General features: G+C 48.8%; 1 protein-coding gene across 1 annotated transcript; it reads left to right on the top strand.

Moving 5' to 3' along the window:
- Positions 1-5,462: 5,462 nt before the first annotated feature.
- LOC129354449 (GRIP1-associated protein 1-like) lies at positions 5,463-15,404 on the top strand (the record flags this gene model as incomplete). The annotated part of the gene is made up of 20 exons (XM_055023910.1): positions 5,463-5,555; positions 5,630-5,661; positions 6,315-6,362; positions 6,693-6,792; positions 6,886-6,963; positions 7,198-7,290; positions 7,417-7,551; positions 7,630-7,725; positions 7,903-8,013; positions 8,117-8,217; positions 8,285-8,399; positions 8,483-8,560; positions 9,263-9,358; positions 11,418-11,474; positions 11,543-11,642; positions 11,749-11,879; positions 12,435-12,551; positions 12,633-12,726; positions 12,831-13,003; positions 14,211-15,404. Coding segments are annotated over 20 exons (1,932 nt in total), but the record flags the coding sequence as incomplete, so codon positions are not given.
- Between the last annotated feature and the right edge of the window lie 517 nt (positions 15,405-15,921).

Below are 15,921 nucleotides of genomic sequence, written 5' to 3'. Positions count from 1 at the left end.
TACACACTGATACACACTGACACACACTGATACACACTGACACACTAATACACACTGATACACACTGACACACACACTGATACACACTGACACACACTGATACACACTGACACACTAATACACACTGATACACACTGACACACACTGACACACACTGATACACACTGACACACTGATACACACTGACACACACTACACACTGACACACACTAATACACACTGACACACACTGCACACTGACACACACTGATACACACTGACACACACTGACACACACTGATACACACTGACACACACTGATACACACTGATACACACTGACACACTGATACACACTGATACACACTGATACACACTGATACACACACTGACACACTGATACACACTGACACACTGATACACACTGACACACACTGACACACACTGATACACACTGACACACTGATACACACTGACACACACTGATACACACTGATACACACTGATACACACTGATACACACTGACACACACTGATACACACTGACACACACTAATACACACTGACACACTGATACACACTGACACACACTGATACACACTGAAACACACATGACACACTGACACACTGATACACACTAATACACACTGACACACACTGACACACACTGATACACACTGATACACACTGACACACACTGACACACACTGATACACACTGACACACACTGACACACACTGACACACACTGATACACACACTGACACACACTGACACACTGACACACTGATACACACTGACACACACTGACACACACTGACACACACTGACACACACTGATACACACTGACACACACTGACACACACTGATACACACTGACACACACTGATACACACTGACACACACTGACACACACTGACACACTGACACACTGACACACACTGACACACACTGATACACACACTGACACACACTGATACACACTGACACACACTGATACACACACTGACACACTGATACACACACTGACACACACTGATACACACTGACACTCACTGACACACACTGATACACACACTGACACACACTGATACACACTGACACACACTGACACACTGACTGACACACACTGATACACACTGACACACACTGATACACACTGACACACTGATACACACACTGACACACACTGACACACACTGATACACACTAATACACACTGACACACACTGATACACACACTGACACACACTGACACACACTGATACACACTGACACACACTGATACACACACTGACACACACTGATACACACACTGACACACACTGATACACACTGACACACACTGATACACACTAATACACACTGATACACACTGACACACACTGATACACACACTGACACACTGATACACACACTGACACACACTGATACACACTGACACACACTGATACACACACTGACACACACTGATACACACTGACACACTAATACACTGATACACACTGACACACACTGATACACACTGACTAATACACACTGATACACACTGACACACACTGATACCACTGACACACACTGATACACACTGACACACTAATACACACTGATACACACTGACACACACTGACACACACTGATACACACTGACACACACTGATACACACTGACACACACTAATACACACTGACACACTAATACACACTGACACACACTGATACACACTGACACACACTGATACACACTGACACACACTGACACACACTGATACACACTGACCACACTGATACACACTGATACACACTGATACACACACTGACACACACTGATACACACTGACACACACTAATACACACTGACACACACTGATACACACTAATACACACTGACACACACTGACACACACTGATACACACTGATACACACTGACACACACTGATACACACTGACACACACTGACACACACTGATACACACTGATACACACTGATACACACACTGACACACACTGATACACACTGACACACACTGACACACACTGACACACACTGATACACACTAATACACACTGACACACACTGACACACTGATACACACTAATACACACTGACACACACTGACACACACTGATACACACTGACACACACTGACACACACTGACACACTGATACACACACTGACACACACTGATACACACTGACACACTGATACACACTGACACACACTGATACACACACTGACACACACTGATACACACTGACACACACTGATACACACACTGACACACACTGATACACACACTGACACACACTGATACACACTCTGACACACACTGATACACACACTGACACACACTGATACACACTGACACACTGATACACACACTGACACACACTGATACACACTGACACACACTGATACACACTGACACACTGATACACACTGACACACACTGATACACACACTGACACACACTGACACACACTGATACACACACTGACACACACTGACACACACTAATACACACTGACACACACTGATACACACTGACACACACTGACACACACTGATACACACTGACACACACTGACACACACTGATACACACTGACACACTGACACACACTGATACACACTGATACACACTGATACACACTGACACACACTAATACACACTGACACACACTGATACACACTGATACACACTGACACACACTGACACACACTGATACACACTGACACACTAATACACACTGATACACACTGACACACACACTGATACACACTGACACACTAATACACACTGATACACACTGACACACACTGATACACACTGACACACACTGATACACACTGACACACACTGACAATGACACACACACTGACACACACTGACACACTAATACACACTGATACACACTGACACACACACTGATACACACTGACACACTATACACACTGATACACACTGACACACACACTGATACTCACTGACACACACTAATACACACTGACACACTGACACACACTGATACACACACTGACACACACTGATACACACACTGACACACACTGACACACACTGATACACACTGATACACACACTGATACACACACTGATACACACTGACACACTGACACACACTGATACACACTGACACACACTGATACACTGATACACACTGACACACTAATACACACTGACACACACTGATACACACTGATACACACACTGACACACACTGATACACACTGATACACACTGACACACACTAATACACACTGACACACACTGATACACACACTGATACACACTGACACACACTAATACACACTGACACACACTGATACACACTGATACACACACTGACACACACTGATACACACTGATACACACTGACACACACTGACACACACTGATACACACTGATACACACTGATACACACTGACACACACTGATACACACTGATACACACTGATACACACTGATACACACTGACACACACTGACACACACTGATACACACTGATACACACTGACACACACTGACACACACTGATACACACTGACACACACTGATACACACTGATACACACTGATACACACTGATACACACACTGACACACACTGACACACACTGATACACACTGATACACTGACACACACTGACACACACTGATACACACTGATACACACTGACACACACTGACACACTGATACACACTGATACACACTGATACACACACTGATACACACTGACACACACTAATACACACTGATACACACACACTGATACACACTGACACACACTAATACACTGATACACACACTGATACACACTGACACACACTAATACACACTGACACTAATAACACACTGACACACACTGACACACACTGATACACACTGACACACACTGACACACACTGATACACACACTGACACACACTGACACACACTGATACACACACTGATACACACTGATACACACACTGATACACACTGATACACACACTGACACACACTGATACACACACTGACACACACTGACACACACTGATACACACTGATACACACACTGATACACACTGATACACACTGATACACACACTGACACACACTGACACACACTGATACACACTGATACACACTGATACACACACTGATACACACTGATACACACACTGATACACACTGATACACACACTGACACACACTGATACACACACTGACACACACTGACACACACACTGATACACACTGATACACACACTGACACACACTGATACACACACTGACACACTGATACACACTGATACACACTGATACACACTGATACACACACTGACACACACTGATACACACTGATACACACTGATACACACTGATACACACACTGACACACACTGATACACACACTGACACACACTGATACACACTGATACACACTGATACACACACTGACACACACTGATACACACTGACACACACTGATACACACACTGACACACACTGACACACACTGATACACACTGATACACACACTGACACACACTGATACACACACTGATACACACTGATACACACTGATACACACACTGACACACACTGATACACACTGACACACACTGATACACACTGATACACACTGACACACACTGATACACACTGATACACACACTGACACACACTGATACACACTGACACACACTGACACACACTGATACACACACTGACACACTGATACACACTGACACACACTGATACACACACTGATACACACACTGATACACACACTGACACACACTGACACACTGATACACACTAATACACACTGACACACACTGATACACACTGACACACACTGATACACACTGACACACACTGATACACACACTGACACACACTGATACACACACTGACACACACTGATACACACTGATACACACTAATACACACTGACACACACTGATACACACTGACACACACTGATACACACTAATACACACTAATACACACTGATACACACTGACACACACTGATACACACACTGACACACACTGATACACTGACACACACTGACACACACTGACACACTGATACACACTAATACACACTGACACACACTGACACACACTGACACACTGATACACACTGATACACACTGACACACTGATACACACTGATACACACTGATACACACACTGATACACACTGACACACACTAATACACACTGACACACTAATACACACTGACACACACTGACACACACACTGATACACACACTGACACACACTGATACACACTGATACTCACTGACACACACTGATACACACTGACACACACTGATACACACTGACACACACTGACACACACTGATACACACACTGACACACACTGACACACACTGATACACACACTGACACACACTGATACACACTGACACACACTGACACACACTGATACACACACTGATACACACACACTGAGAGCTGCAGCAGAGTAACCCCGCCCCCATTCTCCTCCAAGGCGTCCCGGTTGGCCGACGTCTCCAGACTGCAGGATGACATCATCAAGGTGAGTCCTGGCTGGAGCGAGTCACCTGGAGGTCAGGAGGTCACAATAAGTGAGGACTGCTGTTTGTGTTGCAGCTGACGGACAAGATCAAGAAGAAGCAGGAGAGGTGAGGAGCTGCGGGGCAAAGAGGGCAACAAGCCCCCTTATTGCCCTGCGACTAGGTTAGCTTCACATTGTGGGAACTGATGGGTATTTTCTCAACCTACATAAAAAGAACCAGAGACAACGTTAATTTGAATCAATTCTTCTGCAGAAGACGCAGAAGAGCTTGGTCTTCCTGCTCTGCTGTCACAGCTGGTCTTTCATTGAATGAAAGGGGATCCTGATAAGGAATCGGGGGCACAGGATGCAAACAGTTTTACGACTGAGCTCCAAAAACTAACCTTTATAGGAAGCACAAACTGGTAACTACTTATGTAAGAATGATTACACAAGTTATGATCAATAATTTCTCCTGCTGTTCAGATTATTAGAAACATTGAAACGTTTTAATCTGCACAAAGTCCAAATAGATCAGCTCCAGTTTCAGAAACACGAATGCTTCTCGTTCATCTGTGTCAGAGTTCATGACCCTGATGAACTCTGGTGGTCATCATCATCATCATCACCACCGTGTCTGAGCAGTAATGCTTCAAGACTTTTGTTGTCCAGCAGGGGGCAGCCAAGCTCCAGAACCCAGAAATGAACTGAACTGAGCTTCTCTTCCTGAAGTTGCTCTGTGGTTGCTGAAGTTGCTATAACTGTTGCGTTGCCTTGCAGCTTCCAGCGCCTGCAGACGGAGAAGGAGGCTCTGTACAACGACAGCAGGTCAGAACCGGAGCAGTGCCTGATGGGAGAGTGTTCTCTGGATCAGTGGCGTCATTTCCTGTTGACTTTCTTTGATGACATCATCATGAATTCCTGTGAAAGCTGAGCGTTAAATCTGCATATTAATTAATTTGCTCATTTATTTAATATTAATGAGCATTCATTGTTTTTATATTCTCTGCCTTAGAAGGAAGCGTCCAATCAGAACACAGTATTCTCTAAAAACGGGTCAAAGTCACATAAACTGAGCCCAGTTTACAGAACCGGGACCACCCAACCCAGATTAAACGGAATAACAGAACCGGTCCGACCCGCTGTGTCTGTGTTCAGGACGAAGATCAAAGAGATCAACCAGAGGAGAGAAGAAGAAGTGAAGGCGGCCAACCTGCGGCTGCAGAAGCTGCAGTCAGACCTGACAGCAACCAATCAGGTGAGAGCGCCGACTGTGACATCATCAGCGACTTTATCAACCCATCTGTTAGCACCAAACGGTTAGCACCAAACGGCCTCCATGTTTGTTCAGGCGGCAGCGGAGCTGAAGGAGCAGCTGGAGAGCAAAGAGACACAGCACCAGGAGGCTGTGCAGGCCCTGAAGGACCAGGTAACTACCCCCCCACCCCCCCAAGACTCCAGGTCACTACCCCCCCCCCCCCCCCAAGACTCCAGGGAACTGTACCCCTGTCTGCCTTTCTGCTTTTGTCCCTCGTCAATAATTTCTCTCCGCTTTTGTGGAGGAACTGAACCCGGTTCTGGTTCTGCTTTCTGTCTGCACTCACTCTTCTTTTCCTTTCCTTGGCTTCCCTCTCTCTGCTGCCCCCTGCCTGCGGTACTGCAGGCAGCCAATCAGAGCGCGCTCAGTCAGGAGCAGGTGGACGGCGTCCTGCAGGAGAACGATGCTCTGAGGACGAACCTGGCCGCTCTGGAACAGGTAACAGAGCGCCACCCGCAGGAACACCGCCGTCACTGCAGAACGCCCAGAACCCTCCGTCCTCCATCCAGCGGCCCGGTTCCTGCAGAACCTTCAGGGTACTGACCGCTGCTGACCTGTGTCCAGATCCAGACGTCCAAGACGCAGGAGCTGAACCTGCTGCGGGAACAGCAGGAGGCGCTGGTGGCGGAGCTGCAGCAGAGGAGGGCGGAGCAGGAGGGCCTGCTGGCCCAGAGGGACGACCTCAGCTCCCAGCTGCAGGTAGCGTCCGGCAGGTTCTGACCCCTGCCGCTAACAGGCTCCTCACGACTGACCCGACCCGCTGCTGTTCCCCCGCAGGAGTCCAGCTTCGCCAACAGGAAGCTGCTGGAGCAGCTGGCAGAGGAGACGCAGGAGAAGGAGCAGCTGCTGGGGGAGCTGGAGGAGACCAGGAAGGTAGGAAAGACACACACGCTACACACACGCTACACACACGCTGCACACATGCTGCACACACGCTACACACACGCTGCACACACGCTGCACACACGCTACACACACGCTACACACACGCTACACACACGCTGCACACACGCTGCACACACGCTACACACACGCTGCATTGATCCCCAGACGGCGGAGAAGCGGAAGTCCATGTTGGATGACTTGGCATCTCAGCTGAACCAGGAGAAGTCTGACCACAAGGAGGCGCTGTCTGACCTCAGGCTACAGCATGAGAAGGAGGTGAGAGCAGAGCTGCAGGTTTCTGGCCTCTAAGGTACCGGGGAGGTCCAAACATTACTTTGACTGGGCCGTCTGAAGCTGATTGGTGCGTCTCACCCCTCAGGTCCTCGGGGTGAGAGCTCGCTACGAGAAGGAACTGCGGGTTCTGCACGAGGAGAAGAACCGCTCCGAGGAGGAGATACGGCTGCAGCTCAAGGAGGAGAAGGTTCTGGTTCTGGTTCCGGAGCAGCGGACCAGTCCGGGCCGGAATCTGACGACCGGTTTGTGTTTCAGGCCGGACCAGAGAGCTGCAGGGTCTGCAGCAGCAGCTGGAGGAGCTGCAGCAGCAGCTCCAGGCCATGGAGGGAACCAGGGGCTGGTTCGAGAGGCGGCTGAAGGAGGCCGAGGTGGGTCCAGCTCCGGCCTGGAACCGGTACTGGTGGGCTTGGCTAGCAGAACCGCGGCCTGATTGCTGTCTGTGTGTGAGCAGGAGAACCTGGAGACGAACAGCGAGCGGCACCGGCAGGATGTCCAGATGCTGCAGGAGGAACACAGCCAGCAGCTGCAGGTAGCTGGAGGTCAGGGTCAGGGCCGGTTTTCTCTGGGGCAACAGGGAGCATCACTGGTGGAGTAACAGTCACTAACACAAGAAGGTCAGAGGTCGGTGTCTGATCTTATTTGAATAAATCAGAGCGCTGCTGTCGACCAGTGGGGGGCGCAGCAGCTCTCCCAGCCTAACGGTGGCCTTTGGACTAGACCTTTTCTGAGCCCTTCCAGATCAGTGGAACAGGAATAATTCTGTGTTTGCGTGCTGATTAGACGCACTTCTCGTTAGAGTTGCCGTCTCCCTGGCAACAGAGAGGTTAAACTGTTCCAACAGCCAATCAGAGCAGGAGTTTCCCTCCATCTGTCAGATCCTGCTGCAGTGGCGGCCAGCAGGGGGCGATGCTGCCGAGAAACCAGACTCTTCTGACACCTGATGAGTCGGATTGGGCCATCAGAAGGACGGTCATTAGAAGGTCCATGTTGCTCCCAGAACCACTATGGAGGTTCTGGATGACCCGGTCTAACAGAACATGGACTGAGTTCAGCTGGATGTCTTTTTTTCACACCTGGACGTAGATGGTGGTTCCGGGTGGGCTCTGGATGGATTCTGAGTGGGTCCTGGGGTGGCTCTGGATGGTTCTGTTCTGCGGTTTTTCTTTAATCGGTTTAATTAAGGGAATGAAATCCTGGCGGTTTATTTATGTCAGGTGTTTATTCCCTGTAGGAGAAACGAGCTGAGATGGAGGGATGGAGGCTGCAGCTGATGGAGGTGGAGAAAGAGAGAGATGGAGACAGAGAGACCATCAGGAAGCTCAGACAGGTGAGGTGTTCGTTGTCAGGTTCTCACCGACTGCATGCTAAGCTACTGAAGCAGCCAGCAGCTTCAGCAGCGCCGGCGCCATTTCCACACTATTCCACTAGGAGGCGCAGTTGAGGCGCTTTTCCATTGGCAGTGCCCACCAACCGGTTCGGTTCTGCCCGGGTCGTTAGCTTTTCCATTATGTCCTCTGTTCCTATTGTTGAGAGGGACACAGCGGCTGCTGTGGTCAACTCTCTGCTGCAGCGACACTCGGTATCGGAGAACCTCCAGGTTCTGGTTCCGATGGACCCAAATAAGCCCTGATGTTTAACAATCTTATAGAAATTCATTGCTGGGGGCGTACTGTGGTGGCACAGGGCGTTGGCCCACCCCACGTACTGTCAAACATACGAGCCGCAAGTGCCGCAACAACTCTTCAGAGAAAAAAAATGATTAAAATAAAAAAATTCATGATGATGGCGACTCAGATCAGTTGATTATTTCACCGAGCTTGTAAATATTATTACATCCTTATGGATTTAGGCAATGCAGTCAAAACATGAGAGAAAGACACGTTTCTCTTTCATCTGTGTTTTGGCACAGCTAGCAGTTAGCAGCTAGCATCTACTGACGAGCAGTTAGCAGCTAGCATCTACCGACAAGCTGTTAGCGGCTAGCATCTATCGACGAGCAGTTAGCGGCTAGCATCTACCGACTAGCAGTTAGCAGCTAGCATCTACCGACTAGCAGTTAGCAGCTAGCATTTACCGACTAGCAGTTAGCATCTACCGACTAGCAGTTAGCGGCTAGCATCTACCGACGAGCAGTTAGCAGCTAGCATCTACCACTGAGCTGTTAGCGGCTAGCATCTACCGACCAGCAGTTAGCAGCTAGCATCTACCGACTAGCAGTTAGCAGCTAGCATCTACCGACTACCAGTTAGCAGCTAGCATCTACCGACGCAGTTAGCAGCCAGCATCTACCGACGAGCAGTTAGCAGCTAGCATCTACAACCGAGCTGTTAGCGGCTAGCATCTACCGACCAGCAGTTAGCGGCTAGCATGTACCGACGAGCAGTTAGCGGCTAGCATCTACCGACAAGCAGTTAGCAGCTAGCATCTACCGACCAGCAGTTAGCGGCTAGCATCTACCACCGAGCTGTTAGCGGCTAGCATCTACCGACAAGCAGTTAGCAGCTAGCATCTACCGACCAGCATCTAGCATCTACCGACGAGCAGTTAGCAGCTAGCATCTACCGACGAGCAGTTAGCGGCTAGCATCTACCGATGAGCAGTTAGAGGCTAGCATCTACCGACAAAACAGTTAGCAGCTAGCATCTACTGACTAGCAGTTAGCAGCTAGCATCTACTGACTAGCAGTTAGCATCTACTGACTAGCAGTTAGCGGCTAGCATCTACCGACGAGCAGTTAGCAGCTAGCATCTACCGACGAGCAGTTAGCAGATAGCATCTACCACCGAGCTGTTAGCGGCTAGCATCTACCGACCAGCAGTTAGCGGCTAGCATCTACCGACTAGCAGTTAGCGGCTAGCATCTACCGACAAGCAGTTAGCAGCTAGCATCTACCGACCAGCAGTTAGCGGCTAGCATCTACCACCGAGCTGTTAGCGGCTAGCATCTACCGACCAGCAGTTAGCAGCTAGCATCTACCGACAAGCAGTTAGCAGCTAGCATCTACCGATGAGCAGTTAGCGGCTAGCATCTACCGACAAGCAGTTAGCAGCTAGCATCTACCGACCAGCAGCTAGCATCTACCGACGAGCTGTTAGCGGCTAGCATCTACCGACGAGCTGTTAGCGGCTAGCATCTACCGACGAGCTGTTAGCAGTTAGCTGTGATAAACATTGATCCAGGCAGAGCGGCTCTGACAGCAGCGGCACGTCCTCAGGAAACTTACGATCTGAACGCAACTCAAGGTTGTTTAGGATAAATCTCTAGCCAATCAGTGAATGCAGTCAGCAGCCAATCAGATGGTTTCTTTGCCGTGCCGAGATCAGTCCTGCTAGTTCTACTGGGTCCAGTCGTGGTCCTGGTCCATTCAGCCGGTCTTCCTGTTCCAGGAGCTGAAGGACACGGTGGACGGCCAGCGGATCCTGGAGAAGAAGGGCAGCTCTGCGGTGAGTCCCAGCCGGCCCGCAGCAGGTGAGAGTCGTGCGGCGCCGACTAACTCTGGGCGTCTCTGCAGCTGAAGGACCTGAAGCGGCAGCTGCAGCTGGAGAGGAGGCGGGCCGACAAGCTGCAGGAGCGGCTACAGGAGATCCTGACCAACAGCAGGACCAGGACAGGTAGACGCACCTGAGGCAGCGATGTCATTACCGACCGCACTCACTGGCCTCCAGAACCAGAACCAGGTGCGGCTGTATTAGTTCTGTCCAACTGTTTGTCCTTCAGGTCTGGAGGAGCTGGTCCTGTCTGAGATCAGCAGTCCCAGCCGCACCCAGCAGACCGGAGACTCGTCCTCTGTGTCGTCGTTCTCCTACAGAGACGTGATGAAGGACGCGCAGCCGGCCAACCAGAACCGGGTGGGTCAACTTCTTCAGCTTCAGCGTCTTTTACCAAAACTTTCTGAGCCGCTGACAAAATCCATGTTGAAACTCGTATCGTCTGAGCTTCTGAAGAAACTCACGGGCTCCTGTAGCAGTCAGTACTACAGCGGCTCTGAGAAAGCCTGACTACAGGTCCACAGTAACATGCTGCCTGCTCCTGATTGGCTCTGCTGGAAGTTCACCCTAAGCTAGGGGTCACAGCTACCCCCAGAGGACGGGTCTGGTTGCTACGGTTACGCCTCATTACAAAAGAAGACGACCCAAGAACCAGAGACGAGCAGGACGCCATCTTGATACCAGTAAATAGTAATAAAACAAACTGGATCCATGTCGGCCGGACAGAAACATCAACGCATCACCAGTTTCCAGGTGTTTCCAGGTGTTTCCAGGTCTTTCCAGGTGTTTCCAGGTCTTTCCAGGTGTTTCCAGGTCTTTCCCATGTATCTGGTGTCTCCGTCAGGAGTTGGTGTAGAGCTCATTATAGTGTTGGTAGGTGTAGGTGCCCTCTGACCCCAGTGTGTCTCCGTCCAGTCCGGCGCCGGCAGCCCACAGTCGCAGCGACCCGCCGATCTTTCTGATGACGAGGTCGGGGAACTGTTCCAGCGGCTGGCCGAGGTCCAGCAGGAGAAATGGATGCTGGAGGAGAAGGTGAGATGCTGCCATGGTTACCGTGGTAACTGCATCGGATAAGCCATTGCCATGGTAACCACGCTGCTCTACCTGGTGCAGGTGAAGCACCTGGAGGTGAGCTGCTCGTCGATGGCCGAGGACATCTGCAGGAAGAGCGCCATCATCGAGACCTACGTGATGGACAGCCGCAGAGGTGAGGACACCAGAACGGGCCGGGTCTCCTTCCCAGTTATGGCCTCCTTCACTGTTACCGTCCAGAATCTTCTGGTCTCATCCTGACCTCTGACCTCTCCTCAGACGTGTCGGGCAGCGCATTGGCAGCTCATGGAGGCTCCCAGGGAGACAGAGGAGGTTTGGGCTCGGTGCTCAGAGACCTGGTGAAACCCGGAGACGAGAACCTGAGGGAGATGAACAAGAAGCTGCAGAACATGCTGGAGGAGCAGCTGACCAAAAACATGCACCTGCAGAAGGTAGCCACGCTAAGCATGCTAAACAAGCTTAGCAAGCTAAACACATTAAGCATGCTAAACTTGCCAAGCATGCTGAACACGCTATGCATGCCAAACATGCTTAGCAACTTAAACACGCCAAGCATTCTTAACATGCTATGCATGCTAAACAAGCTAAGCACACTGAACACGCTATGCATTCTAAATATGCTAAACTCGCAATGCATGTTAAACCCGCTATGCACGCTGAACAAGCTAAGCATGCTAAAATGCTAAAAATGTTTATCAAGCTAAACACACTAAGAATCCTGAACAAGCAAACATACTAAACATGCAGTGCATGCTAAACACTCTGAGCATGATAAACAAGCTTAGCAAGCTACACATGCTTAGCATGCTAAACAAGCTCAGCATGTTAAACAAGCTAAATACGCTAAACAAGCTAAATAAGCATGCTAAACACGCTATGCACACTAAACCCGCTGAACAAGCTAAGCATGCTAACAATGCTAAACAAGTTTATCAAGCCAAAACACACTAAGCATGCTAAACATGCAGTGCACGCTAAACCCACCATGCACGCTAAACAAGCTTAGTATGCTGAACCTATTTAGCATGCTAAACACGCTTAACACTCTGAATATGGTTAGGATGATAAAGCATGTGAAACAGAACATGCAGTTTTCTTTTTTTGTCATAATCAGCAACTCCTACCTGTTATCTGTTGATATGAGATCTTATATTTATCAAATATATATTTGATTTTCTGAAATTGGGTCTCCGATGCTCCGCCTCCAGGACATCGTCCCAACATGGCTCCTCTTTTAACCTTTTTACCAGCGTTGCTCTGAGCAGCAGCTCCTATAATGACCTCAGGTGTTTGCTAAATTTGCTGCTAGTCTCAAGGAGCTGGGTGGGGGAGGAGCTGCGCCTCGAAGGCGGGGTTAGGTCCACCTATGTGTTTCAGCATATGTTAGCATCATGTGCGTATCGCTTCAAACATGCATGAAAAACATCTCAGCAACACTCAGGTTGTTTCTGAGGGAAAAAACATGAAAGCATTACTTGAACATCTAAAATTCGATACAGCTTCATTTATTCATTTTCTGATTTTTTAAAAATTGGTTTGTTTGTTTTGCATAAAATGGTTGAAGGCAAAAGCTGCAGAAAGTGTTCTGGAGTGGAGTGACCTGACGGTTCTGACCCAAACCTCCGTGTCTCCCTGCAGGACCTGGAGCTGCTGTCCCAGGAATTAGTCCGGCTCAGTAAAGAGGGTGGTCCAGACGTTAGTGGCGCCACCGGTTCCGGATGAGACTATAATCTGGATCCGTCCTGCTTGCTTCCTTCCTCCTCACTTGCTGCATTCACAACCTGCTGGGGTCTGTCTACTTTCTGGAGCCGGTGTGGTCTGGGGCCGGAGGACGAGGATCTCTGAAGGTCTCATTTCTTTTGCTGAATGTACTGTAATTAGACTGCACCGCTCACCTCTCTGGGCCCTGGCTATGACCTGGAGAACTCTGTGTTTATCTTACAGCATGCTGACCTCTGACCTCATCAGTTCATGGACTTTGTGGTCACCATGACAACTGAGCACAGACTGACAGCCAATCAGTGAGCTCGCTTTCCGGTTGTTATGGTTACTGTTTTGGTTTCGCTCTCACAATGCTGAACTTTACTAGAAAACGTTCTGAAGACGGAACCGGAGATTCTACCGCATCCGCCCGTCACTACAGCCAAACTGGGCCACCTTGACCTGCAGCAGGAGGTCCGACTGGTTCTGGTTCTGAATGGTTCTGTCTGCTACAATAAACAGAACCACACAGTCCAGATGTTCCTGACCAGGTCACAAAGTATTTGAGTTTAGGTCGGTTCTGGACCTGTTCCAGAATGAGACCAGATTCTGCAGAAGCAAACGGAACCATCTGACTGGTTCTGATCCGAACCAGCAGACAGTGAACCTATCCTGGTCCTGACCGATTTTGGGATCTGTTAAACCGGAACCGGTTCTTTCCTGAAAACAAAAGTTTCTGTTAAGTTTCACACAGAACCAGCTGATGTTCTGACCCAGAGTAGAACGGACCAGCAGGTCGGGCTTCTGCTGTGTGGCAAGTTCTGTAGCGTCTCTGATCCAGAACCGGACCTGCAGCAATTAATCACTAATCAAGGGTTAGACTACTTCCTGGTTTCCCTCCCCGACAGAATCAAAGTTCTGCAGCTGGTTCTGGTTTCAGCTCTCCTCTGGACTGTGTCTACTTCCTGGAAACATTTCCTCTGCTCATGCAGAGTCCGGATCAGTCTACTTTGTGCAGAATTCACGTTTCCATTATGAGTTTGAACTTATGACTTACTGACCATTCGGCTCTGACTACATACTGGACTCTGCTTTCGACTGACGTCTCGGCTCGATTTGGCCGGAGCCGGTTCTTTTCTCGCAGCTTCAGGAAGTTTGAGTTTTATCATCTGAAACATCTAATCTGAACAGGTTTTGTGTGCCGTTTGGATCAGAACCGTGTTTGTACCGTCTGGTTCTGTAAATAATCGCTGTGATTTAAAGAATAAACTATTTATGTCTGATCATCATGACGCTAATTATTGTATCCATGAAGAGAAATAAAATCCTGTGTGGAACCAGCGCCAATTTCAGGAGTCATTTCTTGACCAGAGGTCGTCTTAACGGAATATTTTTCATATTTGACTGGAAAATGTAAAGCCCATCGGTCATTTTACAGGTTATAATTCACAGCCCTGACTGCACATGGACGGACATTGTAGACAGAGTTCATCGCAGAGGCAACTAAAATCAATCAATGAAAAATTATTTCTGAAAATCATCTTTCTGACCGGAGCAGACGGCGTGTTGAAGAGTTATTCCTAAAAAAATACTTTAGTATATTTCAAACTTACTTACATTTGTAAGTACATTTTCAAGTATAAATTGT

This window comes from Poeciliopsis prolifica, unplaced genomic scaffold (genome assembly GCF_027474105.1).
Source record: "Poeciliopsis prolifica strain line A6 unplaced genomic scaffold, Auburn_PproV2 SCAFFOLD110, whole genome shotgun sequence".
NCBI classification, from domain to species: domain Eukaryota; kingdom Metazoa; phylum Chordata; class Actinopteri; order Cyprinodontiformes; family Poeciliidae; genus Poeciliopsis; species Poeciliopsis prolifica.
This window is presented reverse-complemented; position numbering and strand designations above follow the sequence as displayed.